General features: G+C 37.0%; 1 protein-coding gene across 3 annotated transcripts; it reads right to left on the bottom strand.

Moving 5' to 3' along the window:
• Positions 1 to 604: 604 nt before the first annotated feature.
• On the bottom strand, positions 605 to 15312 carry LOC108996028 (renalase). Of its 3 annotated transcripts, none has more exons than XM_018971759.2 (9): positions 15111 to 15309; positions 14920 to 15019; positions 14495 to 14675; positions 13048 to 13120; positions 12773 to 12952; positions 7149 to 7246; positions 6893 to 6981; positions 6603 to 6776; positions 605 to 969 (listed from the first exon to the last, which is right to left on the bottom strand). In XM_018971759.2, the coding sequence occupies exons 1-9, from the start codon at positions 15178 to 15180 to the stop codon at positions 807 to 809; spliced, it is 1128 nt and encodes a 375-aa protein (XP_018827304.1). In that variant the 5' UTR covers positions 15181 to 15309; the 3' UTR covers positions 605 to 806. The 3 variants fall into 3 exon arrangements, with proteins under 3 accessions (XP_018827304.1, XP_018827313.1, XP_018827326.1); XM_018971768.2 differs by having other exon boundaries at positions 15138 to 15308; XM_018971781.2 differs by lacking the exon at positions 6603 to 6776 and having other exon boundaries at positions 6833 to 6981; positions 15111 to 15312.
• Positions 15313 to 21198: the final 5886 nt, after the last annotated feature.

Below are 21198 nucleotides of genomic sequence, written 5' to 3'. Positions count from 1 at the left end.
TTTGTTATTTTAAATATCAAAGTTAATTTAATGGTTGATGGACAATATCGCGTCAGCATTGTTTTTAATGAGTTTATGGCATGGACATTAAAACACGACATGTCTGTTATTCATTAAATCGCATGGCTTAATGTCTTATGGTAAATATTCTGTTCGAAATTGTATTAGCAGTTGAAAGAAAAAAATGATAGCCTATTTTGATTTTGTTAATCTTTATTTTTTATCTTTTACTTTTCAAATGAAAACCGAAAGATTGATTTTACATTTAATAAACTTATTATAACTAGTTTTGTTGTTACAAGTAAGGCGAAGGTCACTCAAAAACCATCTTTTCAACGACGGTTTAAATGTGCCGTAATAGCTATATTATAATATTTGTGGCGAGTTAAGTCAACTGCTAGTAGAATCTATTCTTTTTTCTTTTTCTGTTTTTACAGAGGTTTGAGGTTTATGAGGATCCTATTCCCAGGAAGTGGGAGAGGAAATAAAGAGTGGAACTATTAAAGAGTTCAAACATATACAACTAATACGTAAATAATCTAGTCTGCAATCATGAATATCATTCGTTCAACTAAAAGAGCTTATGAATATACTTTTTTTTTATTTTTTTTTCTGTTGATCACAATGATCAATTTCATGAAGCAGTTTTATAGCACTCTGATTACAGTTTCCCAAAAAATCTTTCACCAATATGAAGCCCAACCAAATTGCAGATACACCTAAATTTTAACAAGTAGCTGCCCAGATGACAGACAGATACAGACAGACAGTAAAGGAAGTTATTTGGTGAAATGATGAGAGGATTGTTACCAACAGCTAGAAAGCTTGGAAGCAGCAGCTATGCCACTAACTATGGCACCTTCAATATTTGGACTAACACAGAAATCTCCACAAATAGCAAGCCTTTTGTTCTTCTCCCAAAGGCACTTCTCCTCTCTGGCAATGCTTGTACCAGGAAATGCACTCCCCCTATAAGAAAGAACATTTAAGGTATTACATAGATACTCGGCAATATCGAGTTGCTACATGTATTGAAATGATGTTATACAATTCAGTGTTTGAATAGTAAGTAGAAAAAACATAAATTCTCACCAAGATAACATAGAAAGAAAGACTAGTATAAAATAAAAATAAAATAAGAGTCATTGGATTGATTAAAAAGCAGAGTCACAAAGAGTAACTCTCTCTCATCTCTTCCCTCCCCCCCAACCCCAAAAATTAAAAGCAAAATAATCAAGTGTCTAATATGGCAAGTTTGGAACTGAAAATTTCGTACTCATTTAGTAGTCAGTGCAATCTGGCCACAGATAAGCTGCAGATAAGATTCAATTTTACACACACCCAGTAAAAAAAATCATTGCTATAATTATGAGTCGACACCTGCAGTGAATTCAACAACACAAGCAACATCAATGCAAGGCAAAATGCAACTAAAAATTTTTTTAATAAGTAAAATACAGCTAAATATTTTTTTTTTAATGAGTGAAAAAATTTATTGGGACAAGTAAATAGGCATAGTTCAAGTATGCAGCAAAATATTATCTACTACCATGGGCAACAGACACCAATCAACTCTTTCTCTATATCAGTTGAGCATAATAGACAGATTATCAGATAGCCTGAACCCTATCCTTACATTTAAAAATCTTCTCATTAAAAAAAAAAAAGTAGCCATCCCTTCCCACAAAGCTCCTTTCTTAAAAGTGCTCTATACACAACAAAGAACAGATATGCGTGCACTAGTCTCAGGACAGAGAGAGAGAGAGAGACAGAGAGAGAATGAAGAAGAAATGCTATAGCGAGCCAACCTATGGTGTTGCCACAGTTTCAATTCCATTTTGAGTACTAAAAAGAGTAATGATAGGGGTCTGGGGCATACATGAGCATGAACAGTTATCTCCTTTTTTTAACACAAAAACAGTGTTATGAAACAATGATCTGTATTACCTAGCTTTTGTTGGAATGTTTATGTTGGTCTGTCTTGTGGATATTGGCAGCTCTGTGGGATAATCGTTATGATTATTTTTCCGAACTGGTTTTGAAAGAAATGTTATCTGGGCATTACCAATTTGTTATGCATCACACTCATGCTGAGAATATTTCCATACTCAATCATGACTTGGGTTTCTTTTGGCATTTCCCAAATTACAGTTCACTATCTACTATCATAAAAGATAAAATTGTTCTTGTGGTATATGATTTCATAAAATTCATTTTTTTTTTAAAAAAAATGTAGAGTATTCTTTCTGCTGAAGTGGCACTGCCATCAGCATATACAAAACTCCCATATATATCCCCTACCCGAATCATTATCTTAAAGATGCAGCTGTGGAGGAGGAATACAAGATAGACAGATTTCACCATATTTGACCTAATGATATCATTTATAGTAGAAAGAGGAGACCCATGGAAGAGAGAAGCTGTTAAAAATTGAACAATTCGAGCAGATGTTGTCATGAAAATGGAATGCAATTTTAATATTCATGGCAGCACTGCATTTATCGTTTATTTGTAAAATAGTATACAACTTAAGTCATTCAAGGCTCAATTAGGATAGGAGTTGTAATTCATCAATTACTTTTATTTCAACAAAATGAAAATATTCAGCTCATAATTTTTTTGATAAGTAAACGATTGTATTCATAAGAATAGGCATGGCCCAAGTACACAAGACGGTAGACAAGAGGTAACACCTATCTAGGAAGAAGCAATGGAAACAAGAAAGTCATGAACACCAAGACCATTAAAATCTATAGCTATGGCCATTGAAATAGAGTTCTAGTAAAAAGAGATCTAAGTTCCTCTATTGTGCGCTCCTTCTCTTTGAGCGTCCAGTCATTTCGCTACTTCTACAAGCACCACAGTATATAGATAGGAACCATCTTCCACACGGCTTTGATTTGTAGAATGCCTCCTAGATTTGTCCAGCTGTCCAACAGCATAGCCACTATGGCGGGTATAACCCAAGCTAGCTCTAATATGCAAAACACTTCATCCCATAATGCTCTAGCAAGCTCAGATTGCAATAAGAGATGATCCACAGTCTCGCCAGTTTTCTTCCACGTGCAGCACCAATCTACTATGATCACCCTACGTTTTCGCAACTTATCCGTCGTCAAAATATTACCCAGAGAAACTGCCAAGCCAAAAATGCCGCTTTGGGAGGTGCCTAATTTCACCAAATCCCTTTCCATGGAAACTGATTGTTCTGCGACTATGTGATAGACTTATAAAAAAAGCGAACCAAGAATGTACCTTTACCAGCAAGTACCCACCACAACGTGTCAACTCCTTGAGTGCTTGGTTTCATGGAATACAAGAGATGCCTCGTTTGGTTACACAGATCAGATGAGATGAGATGAGAAATATGTTAATAGTAGTAAGATAGTTTGTGAATAGTAGTGAAATGGTTTGAGTTACGATATTTTATGGGATTTTGGGAAAGGAAAGAGAAAAAATTGAATAAAAATATTATAAAGTTAAAATATTGTTAGAACATAATTTTTAATATTATTTTTGTTTTCGGATTTGAAAAAGTTGAATTATTTTTTGTGTTTTGTTTGAATGTTTGGAAAGTTGTACTAATTGGGTAATGATTAGATGAAAATTTGAAATTAAAAAATGTTTGTATTTGAATGATGTTTGAATGTTGAGATTGGATGAGATGGGTTGAGACCATCTGTAAAACCAAACGGAGCCTAAAAAAGTCCTCAGAGCTACCAACTTCCAATCTTGGGCCCTATTGAAGTTGATGTTCCATTGGACTTGATCCCCAGATATCACCATAAGATCAGCCACTAAAGCTTCTCTCTCACTTGCAACCCGGAAAACTAAAGGGAAAGAGTCCTTTAGGGCATTATTCCCATACCATAGGTCACTCCAAAATTTTATTCTAAAGCCATCTCCCACTATGAGTCTAGTATGACGAGTAAAAACCCCCCACCCCTCATCTAATGTGCTTCCAAACTCCCACCCCACAAACACACTTCCATATTTGCTATCAATCACCGACTTCCATAGAGCTTCTGGTTGCATATGATATTGCCACAACCATTTCCCAAGCAAGGCCTGATGGAAAATCCTTAGGTTTCTAATTCCCAACCCACTAGAAGAGATTGGGGATCATACATTGTCTCAACTGACTAGATGGAATTTGAATTCATCCTCCATGCCACTCCAAAGGAAATCACGATGAAATTTCTCAATCTGGGTCGCCACACTTGCTGGAATTGGGAATAGAGATAAGAAATACGTTGGTAAATTAGACAAGGTACTCTTGATTAAGGTGATCCTGCCACCTTTCAACAAGTATAGTCACTTCCAACCTATCAATCTACGTTCTATCTTCTCGATCACTGTTATCCCAGATTGATTTAGTCCTTGAGGCAGGCCCCAAAGGAATATCAAGGCAATTCATGGAAAGAGAGGAAACCTTACATCCAAGAGTATTAGCCAACTGCCGAATGTTACAAACATTGTCAACTGGCACCAACTCTGATTTGTCAAAGTTTACTTTCAAACTTGATACCACTTCAAAACAGAGTATAAATGCCCTCAGTGCCCAAATCTAGTTTTGGTCTGCCTCACAAAATATTAGTGTATCATATGCAAACAAGTGAGAAATGTAAAGACTAAAGAGTACCCCTATTGGGGTCACCAACCAAGAATCCAACCACAAAGCCATTATTAACCAAAGCCCAAATCATTCTGCTAAGTGCCTCCATGACAATGACAATGAGGAGTGGGGACAGCGGATCCTCTTGCCTTAGGCCTTGAGAGCTGTTAAACAAACCAATTAGGCTGTCATTCATTGAAACTGAAACTTTCGCCATTGATATGCACCATCTGATCCACGAACACCATCTCTCCTCAAATCCACACCTCCCAAGTAAATAAAGTAGAAAGCCCCAATTAACATGATCATAGGCCTTCTACATATTTAACTTACATTAGATCCCTGTATTGCCAGATTTTAGTCTACTATCTAGGCATTCATTGGCGATAAGAACTGAGTGCAGAATTTGCCTACCCCTTACAAATGCATTTTGGGATTTTGTAATGATCTTCCCCAATACCTTCCCTAGGCAATTTGCAAGCACCTTGGAGATAAGCTTATACACCCCATTCACAAGAATGGGCCGAAAATCCTTAACCTCTGATGCCCCTATCTTCTTAGGAATCAGTGCAAAAAAAGTGGCACTGAGGCTTTTCTCAAATTTTTCAACCAAGAACAATTCAGGAAAGACCTTCATTAGATCCTCATTCACCACATCAACATGATTGGAAGAATCCCATAGAAAATCCATCTAGACCTAGTGCTTTGTCTTTTACCATTCTCCTCACCACACCATGAACCGCTATCTCCTCAAAAGGCCTCTCCAACCAAGAGAGATTATGCGGCTCAATAGACTCAATCTAGTCCATCAAGCTTTGGCAGCCACCCCCTCTTGCTCGGAAAGCATGTGTTCAAAAAAATCAGCAACATGTTCTCGAATCACAATGGCCTCCATACAAGCCACACCATCTAGTGTTTAATCTATTGCATCACTTACTACAAGTCTCTAGTTTCAAGAGAAATTCAAAAGTACATGCACTCTCTTTATGTTGTAGTCAAATCTGGGATCTCTAAGATGGATTAGGATTTGAATAAACATATCTTACTTAGCTTCAGTAAGAAATGAATATATAGGAACGTAATGCGAAGGGAAAAAATGAAAATAAAAGTGTCCTTTGTTCTCTCATGACATCATTTTGGCAATTATGCAATAACGCCACTCTATAATCATTTACATCCACATATTTACAGCTTTCTCATTAACCCAGGGATTTCATTATTTTTTTCTTTTTGAAACAAATCTATGCATTTTAAACCTTGTATACAACCAACTTGATATCTACACTGAAATCCTAATCCCTCTCTCCAAGTAATCCCATCAAAATGCAACCCCATGGTATTCTGAGATTTACAACATTAAAATGTCACAGCCTGGTGTCGGGTTAGAAAATTTGTGGAATGCGTTCAAAGGCTTGGATCAACAATACCCCCTACAATAAATAGAAGTTAGGACAAGGAAAGATTCTTCATCTAGTGAAACAAGAATACACTACGTAATTAGGGCTTGTTGTGCAATCATGATCAAGCCCAGCCTAGCTAGACAGGCTTTTTTTCTGAGGCATGTGATTGACGTGGGGGGTCTGGATGGCTATATTTCAGGGAGCGTCCTGAAAATAGTGTTATTTTTTATTGATCGTGGATTTATCTTTTTCACAACACTAATCAAAAGCTCATAGTGATATTAAAGTGAATATAATGAGGATAAAACTTCAAGTCTTTTGACTAATATTAGTATGTGTGTGAAAGATCTGACAATTAGGGTGAGTTTGGTTATCAAATTCATCTCAATTCATCATTACAACTTTTTTAAATTCCAATATAAAATATAATAAATAATTCAACTTTTTTAAATTCCAAAATAATAATAGTATTAAAAAATAATATTCTAACAATATTTTATCATTTCAACTCAACTCAACTCAACTCATTTCAACATCCAAACACAACCTTAGTAGTAAACCTTAGAACTCTTAACCCTTATACTGACCATCTATGAGCTCTCTTGAAGAAGGGCTGAGAAATATCTAGTCCAGTGCTCTGTAATTCATGGAAAAGTTCTTCAGCCACCTTTTTCAATGTTGCCTCCGAGGGCTTAACAAGTCCAGTTTGAGCAATTATACCATTTGCATACTCAACAGTTGAATGCAATACCCATCGTTCACTGTGCAGAAAGGGCAAAGGGCATAATACAATAAATAATCAATAATGAAAACCTACCTTGAAAATTGAGTATTTCTTTCCATGAATTTGTTAAGAATGCAGCATACAGGCACAAACCTAGTGGCAGAACGCCCTGGCTTGCTACTGTCACAACAAGCCCAACTTAAAACTTCTGAGTTCACAACTCTGAAACCTTTTGTTGGTATCTGAATCATACAACAAACTTCATAAGGCACAAGGCCACCCCTGATTGAACCTCACAAAAAAAATTTTAGGAAAGAAGGCATCATTCAAATGCAACACACAAATTTTGAGTGAATCAGCAATTTCAGAGGAGAGTACATTACTTAGAGATATATAATTAATATCTTACTGCAGAAAGAGGCTCTGCAAATGCTATCATGAGAGCAAAACATGGGATAACAGGGATATCTTGCAACTTCACTGCCATCCCCGGAACCAAATTCATATCTGCATAAACTTACTTAGAATTACTTTACATTTCAATGACAATCACAATACAAGAACCAACAATAATGGTAAAAAAAGGAGAAGAAAACACTTTATAGATTTATAATACCATGCTTTCCGGTCATCACACAACATTTAGTTGAAAAATCAAAGTCATAAAATCACCAAGACTTTCCACTCCATTTCATCTTCCACCATAATTTCAAGGAGCTATCTAAATTTCAATATTTTATAGCAAATCTCTGGTTGTCAATGTAAGATCCCAAAGGAAACCTTTGGGTTTAGTCACGTAGTGATTGAAACTTAGAAAATTCATAACATTCGTTTGAAATCCTTTTAGATCAAAGGAAGAGTAAATTTGTCACATTTAGGATCCCCATACTTAGAAAAAAAATATGGCGCCACATGGCAGCCACATGTCACCTGCGTGGCAAATCCTAGAGCGCCACATGGCGACCCTAGAACACTGATTAGGACCCACACCATTGGTTGCCTTGAACACATCACCTAGATGCATGATACTTGGCATCCACTTGGACCTATGAGGGATCACCACGTCACCACAACGCTTGCCACCTCACTTGGCCCCACACTACGTACATGCCACATGGCATGCCAAGTCAGCCATCCATCAGAAAAATCAGACCAAAATTGCATCATGGCAAGCGCATGGGCCATGTGCCACTTGTCACACATTAAGCCAAGGTTGACCATAAAGGACCAACCACCATGCATGGCCTTGAGCCTCCTTGACCGGGCATCCCACCCACCTGCAGAAGCCCTTTTGTTTAACATTTTATGTCACACAAAATCCACCTTACACATGTACCATAGGATGAAAGCCAAACAAGGGGCTAATGAGAGTTCATGCAAGAGAACCCCTCAAGCTCTCTTTTTCTCTCTCACTCTCACTCTCTCGCCGGTCACTCTCTCTCTCCCTCTCAAGCTCTCTTGCTCCCAACGCTCTCAAGCTCTCTTGCTCTCTTCTCTCTCTCAAGTTCAATCACATTTTTCTCCCTTTCTCTTAAGCCAACCAACACATACACACACTCAAAACCTCACCACTCCAAGAAGCCTCTCACCATCACCTAGCTTAGATACCTTTGGAGTTTCGGTTTTGAGAACCTCAAGGTATGAACCCTCTCATCTTTTTCCTTTTGTTTGAGCTTTTGGATGTTTGTTCTTGGGTGTGTTTTGGAGTGAGTCTTGATGGTTGAGTTATGGAGTCCAACTTGTAAAAGGGGTTTCAAGTAAGCATATGTTTCATCTTCTTGAATTTGTTCAGTGGTGTATTTTGAGATCTCAAATTCTCTAAAAGAGCTTGCTATGATGAGTTTTACAATGGTGTTTGGTATCTTTTCCTTGACTATCAAGAAATAAGTTATGGATTGGTTTAATAAAAGAGATAATACGAGCTTAAGGGTTTCGGATTCTAGAGTTGGGTTTCTTTTTGTATTGTGTGATGGTCGATTCTCTCAAAGGAATGAGGCACCTAAGATCATGATATTATGGAGGAAAAGCTTGAGGTTTGTTTGGTTGAAGAGAAAATCATGTGTTAATGTTTTAAGCCACGATTATTTAAGCGTTGATATGTTAATATGCAAGAAAATATATTCAAAGTTTTGGATGATTAATTTAGCCTTGTTTGAACCAATTGACATGGCATGAGATTTTATGAACAAAAAATTTGATTTTTGACAGTAGATGGTTCCGGTTTTCTCATGGATGTAGGGTATGTGTGAGTTAGATTGAGAATATTTAGGAGAATTGGGTTTTCAATATGATTTTGGGGTAAAGGTGAGATTCAGCTCTATACATATATATTTGTATGTGTGTATTGATCTTGTTAGAGGAATCAAAAGCGTAGTCTAGAAACATGTTAGGTTTTGGGTCCTATATTATTATTATATTTAGGGACATGAGCATATGAGTGTATATGTGCAATGTGTGAAAGTGGGAGGTAACCAAACATAGGTTTGGACCGAAGTTTTGAATACCGTTTCAGTGACTATTTCGGTTGAGAAACTGGAACAAAATGTTTCGGTACCGGTATTGTTTCGGGATAGTCTATATATGGATAAATTAATTATATATACATATCAAAATTATATTCCAAAATAACAACAATATAATTTGAAAAATAATGCATGCAGAGAAAAAAATGCAAATAAATTTGTAGATCATAAGGTCTTGAAAAGAAAAGTGCCAACCATTCATCCAATTTGATAAGGACTTTGGTTCAGATCATATCTTTCAAATTCCAATGTATAAATTAAAATTTAAATTAAGAAGTTTCTATTTTTCTCCTCTTGATTTTCTCTGCTGAAAATAGTAATTATTTGTTTAATTTGGATAAGATAAGGGAGGGATGATTAGTACCTAACATTAGAATATATAGTGGCAGCAGTACTGAATCAAGCTATTAAACTTGATTAACACCTAAAAGCTTTTAGGAAAATGGCATAGGCAGTAGTACTCCCATGTACGAAAATGGCAATACTAGTACTGCCATGGGGTCTTCAAGAGAGTGCTGGACAACTGGAGTACTGAATGGGCTCTTCAGACCCCATTTTCATACCACCTAAAAGCTTGATTCAGTACTACTGCCATGATTCAGACCCCATTTTCGTACCACGCATGTCCTGCTTTCAACTTTTCGGACGGAAATATAAATTTCGTCCAGTACACTGAAAATTGGCTGGTATTGACCGAAGCACACCGAAATGACCAGTATTTGACCCAGTACGAAACACCCACATCCACCGTGCCAGAAACTGTTCTGAAACAGTAAATTTCGATCATACAGGCCGGTACAAAACAGTATTAAAAACATTGGTTTGGCCCTCTACTCTTAATAACTCTAGGATATAAAATAAGAAGGGTGATTTAGAATATGTTTTGATAATTGTTCAAAGGAGGGTCATGTGTTGACAAGAAAAGGGGAGAGTTCCATGGCCTATAGGTTTTGGTTTGGCCTTATACAAACTGAGTGATGATTTTCTATAGATAAGTAAGGATCTAGTTGGGACAAACTCTTAAATTGGGACTTAGAAACATAGAATAGAGCCTTTGAGGCTCTCAGGTTGGATCGGGCACCAAGAAGGGACTTTTGCATTGAAAAGTAAGGGTATCTAGCTTGCCTTTGGTATAATGGCTTGATTTAGCGAAAAGGATGATTTTATAAGACAGAACTAGAAAAGGGTTGGTGGCCGAATGGCAATAAGTGAAAAACCGAGGGGATCTTAGTGCAAATATGGCCTTCAAGGGCCTATTTGCGAAGTTTACTTGTTTCACTCCTTAGAAACTTTTGTCTAATATTCTAGTCTAACCGAAATATACTCTCCCGCAGACAGCAAACCAATCAACACTCCAGTACATTAGCAATTCCAAGTAAGTCACTCTATGACCACACCCTATGATCGTATGATGTATGGCTGTATGTTACACACACGATGTTAAAGCTCCATTCTATTGTTATTTCTACTAATTGTTGCATTTAATTCTTGCCTATGCATTTGTTATTACAAGCATGCTTGCATGAAAAAGATTGCATCATTTTCTAAAAGTGGCATGAGGGTTGGGTCACGACCCCAAGCTGGGATGGGGCATTATCCCAGTAGAACTCCTCTGGCCACTTTGGAGTGCTTAAGGATGGAGTGGCATCACTTGGGTTGACGTTGGGCTATCAACGACCTCAAGCAAGAATAGAACAGTCTCGGGTCACAAGACTTGCCTCTTGGCTGGTGGAGTCTAGAAAAGCTTAAGGTGAAGGATGGTTACACGAAGCCTTAAGTGTTCTTGAGACGAAGTCACACTAACGGACATTACTCATAGTCGTGACAAAGGGAACCAGGACGTGCGCATTGATTTTTAAGGGAAGCCGTGGCATATGGTCAATAAGGAACAAACGGAGAATTTAGGAAACAAAGATGTTGATGAATCTAGAGAAAAATCTCAAGTGCATTTCATTCTCATGCATTTACTTATCTATGCCGATATCTGTCATTGCATACCATCATGGTTCTTGTCTCATGGTTAACTTGCTGAGATTTTATAATCTCATTGTGGTAGTCTCACTATGGTACCAATCCTCATAACCGTAGATTTTGCAAACCAGTATGACAAGGGAGGATTCGGGTAAGACATCCAGCCAAATGAAGACAAGTGAAAGAGGATGCTAAGGTCACCCTGCAGTGGCCCACTTATCTACCATTATCCTTTATGTTTTGTTTACCCCAAAGTGGAGAATAGTTATTTAAATTCCGAACATTTATTTTTAGGAACTTGTAATGAAATAGTGCTAATCATGGTTGTAATTGTGACTTGTGGAGATATTCCTGAAACAGTTTTTTGAGGTTTAAAGTTTTTCCTCCGGTACTAAATTTCTAAGAATCTTTACTTTTCACTGCGAATTGTTCATATCATTAGTAACATGCTAGAATCATACATATTACTGTCATGATCATATGAGGTGTGTAATCCAATGTTACATGTCCCGACGTCTCGACAACCCATCAACTCACAAGCGGGAGGGCGTCACAGTCAAATATACTGAGATTTATTAAATATATCTCAGGTGCTCAAAATTACGAATATCTATAATCGAGTACCAATTTTGCTTTTCAAACATTTCGTATTTAGTTTTCTCATATAAAACATTAGCAAAATCCTTTTCTTTTTACCAGTAGCACACAAAGGAACCGTGGTGGGCTCATAAATCACAGGTCATAGGATTGTGACAAACCTGGTATGTGATTAAAAATGAGTGCGTAGTTTTCTTTATAAAAAAAAAAAATAACATTATTGAGCCCACTAATATAGACTAGTAGCTTATTTTAAACCGAATTTACCTCTTTGCACAACCCAAACGGCCCTAGGTTCTACACCTAGGGCCGCCTGGGCAGAAACCCAGGCAGCAGTTGGGCGAGGCCTGGGTTTGACACCCAGGAAGTGTGCTTGGGCTACAAATCCAGGTGCCACCTAGGTTCTGCGCGCCTTAGTTTTTTTGTTTAATAATTTTATAAGTTGGTTCAGGCGTAGCCCAAGTACAGAGGAAGTAAAGTTGGATTTTTAATTAAAAAAAAACGGATTTTATGTTTTTTGAAAATTTTAAAACCATGTTACTTATCAAACAACATTTAAAACCATGTAATTTTTTTTATTATTTATTATGTTGTAGCTACTTGTCATGCTTCATCAGATTTCTGTTAGAAAATCTAATGAAAATATGATGGAGAGTCTAAATTCAAAACATATGAAACCAGAAGATCAAAACGTTAAAATTAAAAACTCTAAGGAGCAAATAGATAATGGTGTAAAACCCAAGGACTGATTATATGCTTAACCCTTAATGAAGTGCAGATAACTTATTGACCACCAGAATGTGAAGTTTCATCAAACACCATTCTTAACAATACAGATCTTTGTCATAAGAACAGGATAGATTTTTAGACACAAGCAGTTCAAGCCCAGATGCAAGTATATAATGCTGTACATAATAAAACAATTGAAGGCAAGATATAATACCAAGAGGTGGTGCTCGTCCTGTAACATTTGTAAACCTGGGAGAAACAATGTTTTTGTCCGATGCAACCACCCCCTGAAACTGACCGAGATTTTGCCCATCCAAACCCATCAAAGACCATAAATTCTCATCCTCTAGCCACTCCAACCTTCCAACACCAACCCCGAATTTACTTTCTACTCCTGAAAAAAGTTAAAAAAAAGTAATAAGTAATTCCTAGGTTCATATAGCATCTTGTATAATAGTCATTCCAAAGAGAAGCAGAAGGAAGACACACCAGTTTCTTGGCATAATGCTCTACATATCGCATTCATGCCTGGTACACCCACATATTTCTTGGTTAGTCCTTCCTGAATAAAATTGATAATCAGAGAAACAGTTGCCATTTTTCGTACATTCAACCTCTGCTAATGTTTGAACTTGATATGCACAAATAACATGTAAACAAAAAGAGTTAACCTTTTTTAGGGGAAAAAAGCCAAAAAAATCCTCTGTTTACTTATAATAACATTTTCCCTCAAATCTCAGATGCATGTATAGATGCATAATAGAGAGTGTGAAAGAGTTAAAATGAAGAGGGAAACAGAACATCTCGTGTAAGAGATGCAGTTCCAAAAACCTCAGAATCAAGGTGTCATGAAGCTAAGATTAAGAAAATGCTAAGTAGCCTCATGATTTTGCCCCCTCAGTTTGACCACTCCTGTGTTTTAATTTTTTTTTTTTTTCCTTTAATGGTTAAGAAAATGACTACTAGTGAATGTGTATATTTTTTTTAAATGTTTAAATATATTTTTTTTATGAGTAAATGTTTAAATATATTTAAAAAATGTTTGAAAGAAAAAGGGAAAAAAATGGAAATGCACTAGGGGGCAGAGGTGCATGTTGGGTGGCCCCCTAGCATTGTCCACTGAAAAGATGACTTAGTGCAATAGTTTTGGACACCTCAGCTTGAATAACAATTAAAAGGGAGGTGTAAAAGATTTTTTTTTTTTTTTTTTTTTTTGTTACGCTCATTTTTACCTATCAAAAAAAATGTATTTTTTCATAAGTAGAGGTGTAAAAGAATTAAAAGGGAGGAGTTAAGTAAGATTTTCATTTTAATTAATTCTTACCATTAAAAGAGAGGGGTTAAGAAATGAGATATTCTTGAAAAGAAGTCGGTAAGAGAGAATTCTTCAACCAATCTCGTACTCTTCAACCAATCTCAATTTATGGTGACCAAAAAATATAGACTTGATCCTCATTCTATATTCTTTTTCTGATGTTACTCTGTGTATATAATATTATACATGGTGGCGTAGAACAACCTGTGATTTAAAATAAGAACTACAATTCAACAAAAGAGGAACTACTTAGATAGCCAACCACTTGCCACTTCACAGCATTGACATCCCATCTTTAAGAGCAGATTGAAAAAGTGTGGTGCTGATAACAGAAAGCCAAAACATTCATTCAAGACGAGAATCCCAGTATAGACAAAAATAAAAGGAGAAGAACAAGAAGGAAACCATGGAGCAGGAATAACCACAAAGCTATACTAATAGAATTGGAACGCAGACTAATGTTACCATTCCAAACAAGCTAAAATTCAACGATCCAGTTAATCACAAATATTTTAGGGGGGAGGAGAGGCAATGACATTATTAAATATTATTGGGTTAAAACCATAGTGCAAATGAACGTTGGAATTTGTCTGAGGCATCATAAAAGGAATAGTAGTAAACCTGCTGTATGCCCAAAAATTTGTGGGAGATACAATCAAAAGCTCCAAAATTCTCATCCCACTCAGCAACAAGACCTCTTGATTCCCACTCACGAACCAGATCCCACACCTCAGCGTTGCTAACACTGAAATACGGAGCACCGTGGTCGAACACCAGCTCCCTCCCTTCTTCGGTAACTTCTCTATTTGGGAATTTTCAAAGAATAGCAAAAATCAAAGACCCCTATACATGTGTGGGGGTTGGGGGGAGTCTATATGTACTACACCTAACAAAGAGCATTTTTTTTTTTTTTTTAATAATCTAACAAAGAGAAATTTTCATAATAAAGAATGGCGACTATTCATTTATTTATTTATTATGGATACTCAGCAAGTAAACTAAAGAAGAAAATAAGATAGAACTAAACGAAAAGGAAGTCAAAGAACCTTCTCTGTGACATACGGCCACCGGGGCCTCTAGCAGACTCGAAAATGGTCACAGACACGCCATTCCTGGCCAGAATTGATGCACAAACTGCTCCTGAAACTGCCCGCAACGGTTTTTTTGTCATTTTGATGTTCGTATTGAATTAAAGAGGAGAAAATCATACCATTACCAAAGAATACTATTAATATACACGAGAGAGTTGGTTCGAAATGCTCACTTCCACTTCCCACCACTGCTACCTTGTTAGCGACGCTGTTCATGGCGATTCTCCGGATCCGGCTCTGCTATTTTACGACACGTCAAGAAGTTAATGTGGGAGGACCGGTGGTTCCAAAATGACAAAAACTGAAAGCACGAGTTAAAATGTTTTTATGAATTGCGCCGAAATCCCGAAAAATTGTTAAGAACCGATTAGGTAGAAGTTATCCTTGAAAGCTAATTTATAAGGAAATGATGTTTAGGAGCTTATAAACCATCAACCAATCTCATATTTAATCGATGTGAGATCGTAACAACCACCACGCTCCACAATCGACGTCCACAACGGTCCCGGCCTTCACACAGACTGGCTATGCACTAAGTCTTTTCCTAACTCCGGACAAACATTGCCATGCCGGCATCACCCCCCATGCCGCACGATTGCAACCATCACAACATGGCCTTAGATGTGAGGTGGCTCTGATAGCATTTGTTATGAACTCACTAGGTAAAACTCACTCTTAAAAACTAGCTTACAAGAGAATGGTACTTAGGAACTTATAAACCATCAACTAATTCCATACTTAGTCGATGTGGGATCGTAACAAAAACTGTTTTGTAAATTATGATTTTATAATTTGATAGCAATGTTGCGAGAGGAAAAGGGTGAGAGAGAGATCATGCAGAAGAGAAGAATGAGAAGAGATAAACCCTCCTTTGTCCCAAGTCCTTCCACTTTTTTCCGTCTTTTTCTTCCTCGAGTCCCACCTATTAATATCAATACTTCGTAAATGATTCTTAAGTTGAAGTAGAGATTAGGGACCACTAGGGGCGATACTGAGAGCACTGGTATTACATTAGACATCCTCAATCAAAACCAAAACTTTGCTTAATATTTGCTCAAAAATACTACATTGGTTTAGACAAGTCTAAATATATTTGGTTTTAAACTCCAGTATTTCAAGGGCTTTTGTCATATCTGTGCTAGTAGCCTAGAATAGCTCGGTCCAGGGGCAGAATTATAGGAATTTTAAAAAAAATTATATAGTATATAAATAATTATAATTTTTATTTATATAATTAAAATTGTCCTCCAATATTCAGGCTTCCAAAAATTTTATTAAAGGAAAATGCTAAGTCCATAGAAATGGTTTACCGAACCATCCACCGAATGACTTGGCTACTGCCAGGTGGATAAAAAAATAAAAATAAAAATAGAAACCCTCATCTACCTCATCAACCCCTCATCTCCCTCATCGACCCCTCGTCTCCCTCATCGACAGAGTCCAAACTCCACCTACGACATCGAGCCCCCATCCCCCTCATCTCTTCCGATGAAAATAAAAATAAAAACCCTCATCTACCTCATCGACCTCATCTCCCCCATCGACAGAGTCCAGACTCCACCTACGATATCGAGCCCCCATCCCCCTCATCTCTCTCATCAGAAGCTACGACTTACAAGCCCTCATCTCGCTACTATCCCCTCTCTCCCTGAAAATCTCGAGCACATCTAACAGAACCAGATGATCCCTCATCTCCCTGAAATACGAACCCTCGCTCGTGGCCTCCATCTCCCCGAGCCATCTCATCTCCCTCTCGGCATCCTCTTAACATCTCATCCCTGAACCACGAACCCTCGCGCGAAACCCTCGCCAAAACCCTCTGCTTCCAAAGCCCGTCATCGCTCACCCTGAACGAACCCCCACCCTGAACCCATGTTTGCCTCAAGCCCTCTCACCCCTTTATTTTTAAACCCCCCGAACCCTCCATCTCCCTAAGATCGAACCCTCCATCTCCCTGAGCCCGTCGCATGCTTCCATCCCGATTGGCAGAGCTCGAACCCTCCATCTCCCTGAGCCCGTGGTGTGCCTCCATCTCGATTGGCATAGCTCCATTTACAACAACAGAGCCCCTATTGGTACACGGTATGCTTCACTACTTGTCTCTAATTTTCACTTCTCTATTTTATATTTTCTGGCATGATTTATGTTCAGTCCCTCTAAGTTTTTGCCATTGTTGATGGGTTATAAATTGTAATTGTTAATTGTTTGAATTACAATTGTTGTAAATGTTTTCTGTAGTGATTTATGGTTATTGATTTAGCATTATTGTAACAATTAATATGCTTAATTGGAAAAAAAAAATTAAAGGAATGAGAGTTGTAGTTTGAGTTGTGTACATTGCTTGAAATTCAGGAAGAAAATGGGTTAAGCTAGGAATGAGAGTTAGTTGCGTACATTGTTTGCTCAAGCTAGGTGAGTTAACAAAGCAACAAAATGTAGAAAAAATCTTGTGTTAAAACAGAGGCTCTGTTGTTAACACAATATGCTATTGCGTTAAAACAGAGGCTCTATTATGGACTTTGATTACCTTTTCTTATTGGTTATGATTTACCTTCCGCTACTGATTGAATGACATGAATACAACAGGCCAAATGTGTAGACAAATTTGAAGTTGTACATTTCATTGATGATAACAAATATTGAAGTTGTGCCAAATGTGTAGATGATAACAAGAAGTTGCAGTTGCTGGATGGGCATGAATTTGGTGCTGGGGTAGGAGTTGCAGTTGTTGGATGGGCATGAATTTGGGCAGTTCTGAGATGTACTCTAATATTGATATATAATGGATGGGCATTTTAATGTTTTGGGTAGTTCTGAGATGTACTTTAATATTGACATGTAATGGATGGGCATTTTTATGTTTTGGGCATTTCTTGTTGTAAATTTAAAAATATTTTGCTTTTGAGAATTGAGAATGAATGGACAGTTTCAGATTTGTGTATATCTCCACATGGCAATTTCAGCTTCAGTTTTTACAGGATATTGCATTCCATGTAATCGCATTCCATCACAAAATCATGCAGGATATTGCACTAATTCCATTAATACAAAAATGCATTACATGAAATTGCACTAAGCCTATTACAGAAAGTACGTTTGAATATTACATTACAAAAACTTAATGGACCAAAACACTACCACGTACTCCAATAATTTCCACCAAAATATACTCCAATAATTGTGTCCGTACATAGTCATTTCAAACATTATTGCTAATCACCATCATTTATACTTGTCCTGATAATCATCCTGATCCAATAGATGTAATTGAGGTGGTTGGACCTAAAGAAACAAAACTTAGTAAGAAAAACAATAAAAAATTAAAAAACAACATTAGTATCTCACATTGACACTACATGCACTGGAGGAGTAGTTGCTCCAATACCCAAATAATCCATTGTGTATACTTGTCTGTGTGTATACTATAGTCATAAAAAAATATTGTGTCAAATGTATCAAAATGTAATATCATAATGTGTCCAAGCAAACTTTATTTTTTATATTTTTGCGAGGGTTTACCTATGAAGGAGCAGCAGTCGTTCCAATTCCTAAATAATCAGTTGTGTATACTTGTCAGTGTGTATACTATAGGCATAAAAAAATGTTGTATTAAAACTAACAAAATGTAATAGTGGTACAAACTTTATGCTTTATATTATGCGAAGGTTTACTTGCGAATGAGGAGCAGTCAAAGGAGTCGAAAAAAATTCTGATGCATTTGTCCAAACTTGATTTGTTATATCCTGTAACAATATACAATAGCATTATTCACATACACAACATCAAAATATAGACAAAATATACATATTACTCTCACAACAAAAAACCAGGAAAGGAAGGAAGTACCTGGGTTTGAGGAGATACATATTGTGTGCCGCTCACATTGCATTGATCTGCTATTTGACTACTCTGTTCTCCAGGAACCTCAACAGGGTCGTATCACAATCTCCTTCTTGTACTAGCTTTCTTAAAAACCATCTCAACAGGGTGGGCTTTTTTCCTTGACGGTGGTCTTCCCTTACTTCAAACTACCAACGGACTAAGAACTGCACTTTTCCTGCCCTCTATGGAAGTAAGTGGATCAACTGGTTCGCTACCACACTGAGAATTGATCTTAGGGTATTCTAGCTTCAACTGCTCTATTTGGCTGATCAATTTCACACAACTGCACTCGGCCTTTAAAGCATTCAAACACAGTTCATAGAATGAATTTTGAATCTTATCGTACATTTCTCCGTTGTGTGAACTACTCGACTCGTAATTATTTTTTACAAAAGTGTATTTTCGCTTTATATCTTTCCTCTACCGATCCAATATGTATTTTTATGGTACTGTATTTTTTCCTAGCAGAGCCAAGATACAAAGAGCTTGTCTGCATAATATGCCCTTAAATTCAAACAACTTGCAACTGCATTTAACATCTAGGGGATCTTGATCGACCAAAACACTGTACTTTGCATGTTTTATTAAGTTATAACTCACTCAAACCTCATCGGCTACTACATACGTGTATCTTCCACCCACGCATCCCAAATACGAGGTAGTCAAATATAGAAATCCTCAAAATTCATCTTGTACTTCTTTGAACTTGACAATTGTGTATACTTTTTTAAATTGCTCCTCAAGATGATAGTGACTGATGTAAGGAATCACAATATTAAATGAATTGAAGTCGGCAATGGCTTCATTCTCCACCTTCCTCCTAAGAGCTAAATCGTATTGATCAACAAATTGCTTTAGAGTAGTTTTTGAGTTAACGTAGTCATCGAAAAATGCATCCATGCCTTCACTCCGTTGTGTAGTTGACATTCCAGCCCAAAATGTGTCTCTAACGTAAGCCGGCACCTAAAAATGTCGGTCACTATATAGTGATCCCAATCATGCATTCTCATGCAAATCATACATGTTGAGGAAATCATACCAACGTTCTTCAAATTCATGCTCACTTAAAGAGTCATACACACATTTTTGTAGTGCACTCTTAATCTCATCATATCGAGCATGTGACCCAAACTTCTCAGGAAGTTTTTTCATTATGTGCCACAAGCATAAGCGATGCCTAGAAGCTAGAAACACTCTAGCAATTATAATTTGCATTGTCATGTCTTGGTCTGTAATGATTGCACTTGGTAGTTGGTCCTTCATACATTTTAACCATGACTTAAACAACCACTCAAAGGTATGTGCATCCTCATTAGATATCAATCCGCACCCAAATAGGATTGACTGACCATGGTAATTCACACCCACAAACGATGCAAAGGGCATCTTGTAGGCATTAGTCAGGTATGTTATATCAAATGTAATCACATCTCCAAATGATTCATATATAGCTCTACTTCGGGCGTTTGCCTAAAATACATTCTTTAATCTCATATCATGGTCCACGTCTATGGAAAAATAAAAATCTGGATTTTTTTTTTTTTTTTTTTGCATTTCTTGGAAGTAGTTACATAGAGCTTCAGCCTTCAACACCTCCAACCCCGAGACGAAGTTGTCTTGCTTTGTCAATATAGTTTCGACACTCCTTCTCCCCGAATGATAGTTTATCGTAACCCCCCACCTCAACAACTAGGGACTTGAAATTCTTTGACATTCGTATTCCTGCTTCGTCATTTATTTTAAGTCTTTTAGCTACACGAGCATCAACCTTCTTAAAACATTTGAAATGTCTTGCCTTTCCCGGACTGCAAATGTGTGTGTACTCCAAGTTTACTTTAGTCAGGGTATATACACCTTCATCAGTCATCGTCACATTAATCCTGGCCATACACCTTATTTTCTCTGTTTGTCTTGGCTTGAGAACATTGGCAGCCTTACTCTTTGATATGCCTTCCCTCACATATACTAAGGTAAACCATCTGACATTACCATCATCATATTGTTTAGAATTTCGTTTACACACTCCAAATCCCTCCTACTTACTATACTTCATATAGTAAGACAAAACTTCTTCTACAAATAAAAATGTCATTCCGACCTTAGGTTCATCTACTATTTCAACACATTCTTGCTCATTATCAACTTCTACTTCGTCATACTCATTATCTGCATGTTCCATATTGGAATCCATTGCAACTCTAGTGTTTGAATTACCTAAGAATATCCAACCAAATTCAAATCAAGATATTAACTTGAATATTGAAAGAAATCATATACAATCAAATAAATCATCTACTATCAAAGGGATTTGAAAGAATGATTATGATTTATTTTTGTTGTAATTATTGACAA

This window comes from Juglans regia, chromosome 2 (assembly GCF_001411555.2).
Source record: "Juglans regia cultivar Chandler chromosome 2, Walnut 2.0, whole genome shotgun sequence".
In the NCBI taxonomy this organism is placed as follows: domain Eukaryota; kingdom Viridiplantae; phylum Streptophyta; class Magnoliopsida; order Fagales; family Juglandaceae; genus Juglans; species Juglans regia.
The sequence above is the reverse complement of the archived record's forward strand: the minus strand, read 5'-3'. Positions and strand labels throughout refer to the sequence as shown.

Coding starts and splice junctions, on each gene's coding strand:
- LOC108996028 (XM_018971759.2), bottom strand. CDS start 15,180: ATGAACAGCGTCGCTAACAAGGTAGCAGTGGTGGGAAGTGGAAGTGAG. Junction 13,121..14,494: donor AATTTTTGGGCATACAGCAG/GTTTACTACTAT, acceptor AATTTTATTCAG/GAAGGACTAACCAAGAAATA. Junction 970..6,602: donor TTCAAGAGAGCTCATAGATG/GTCAGTATAAGG, acceptor TCTTTCTTATAG/GGGGAGTGCATTTCCTGGTA.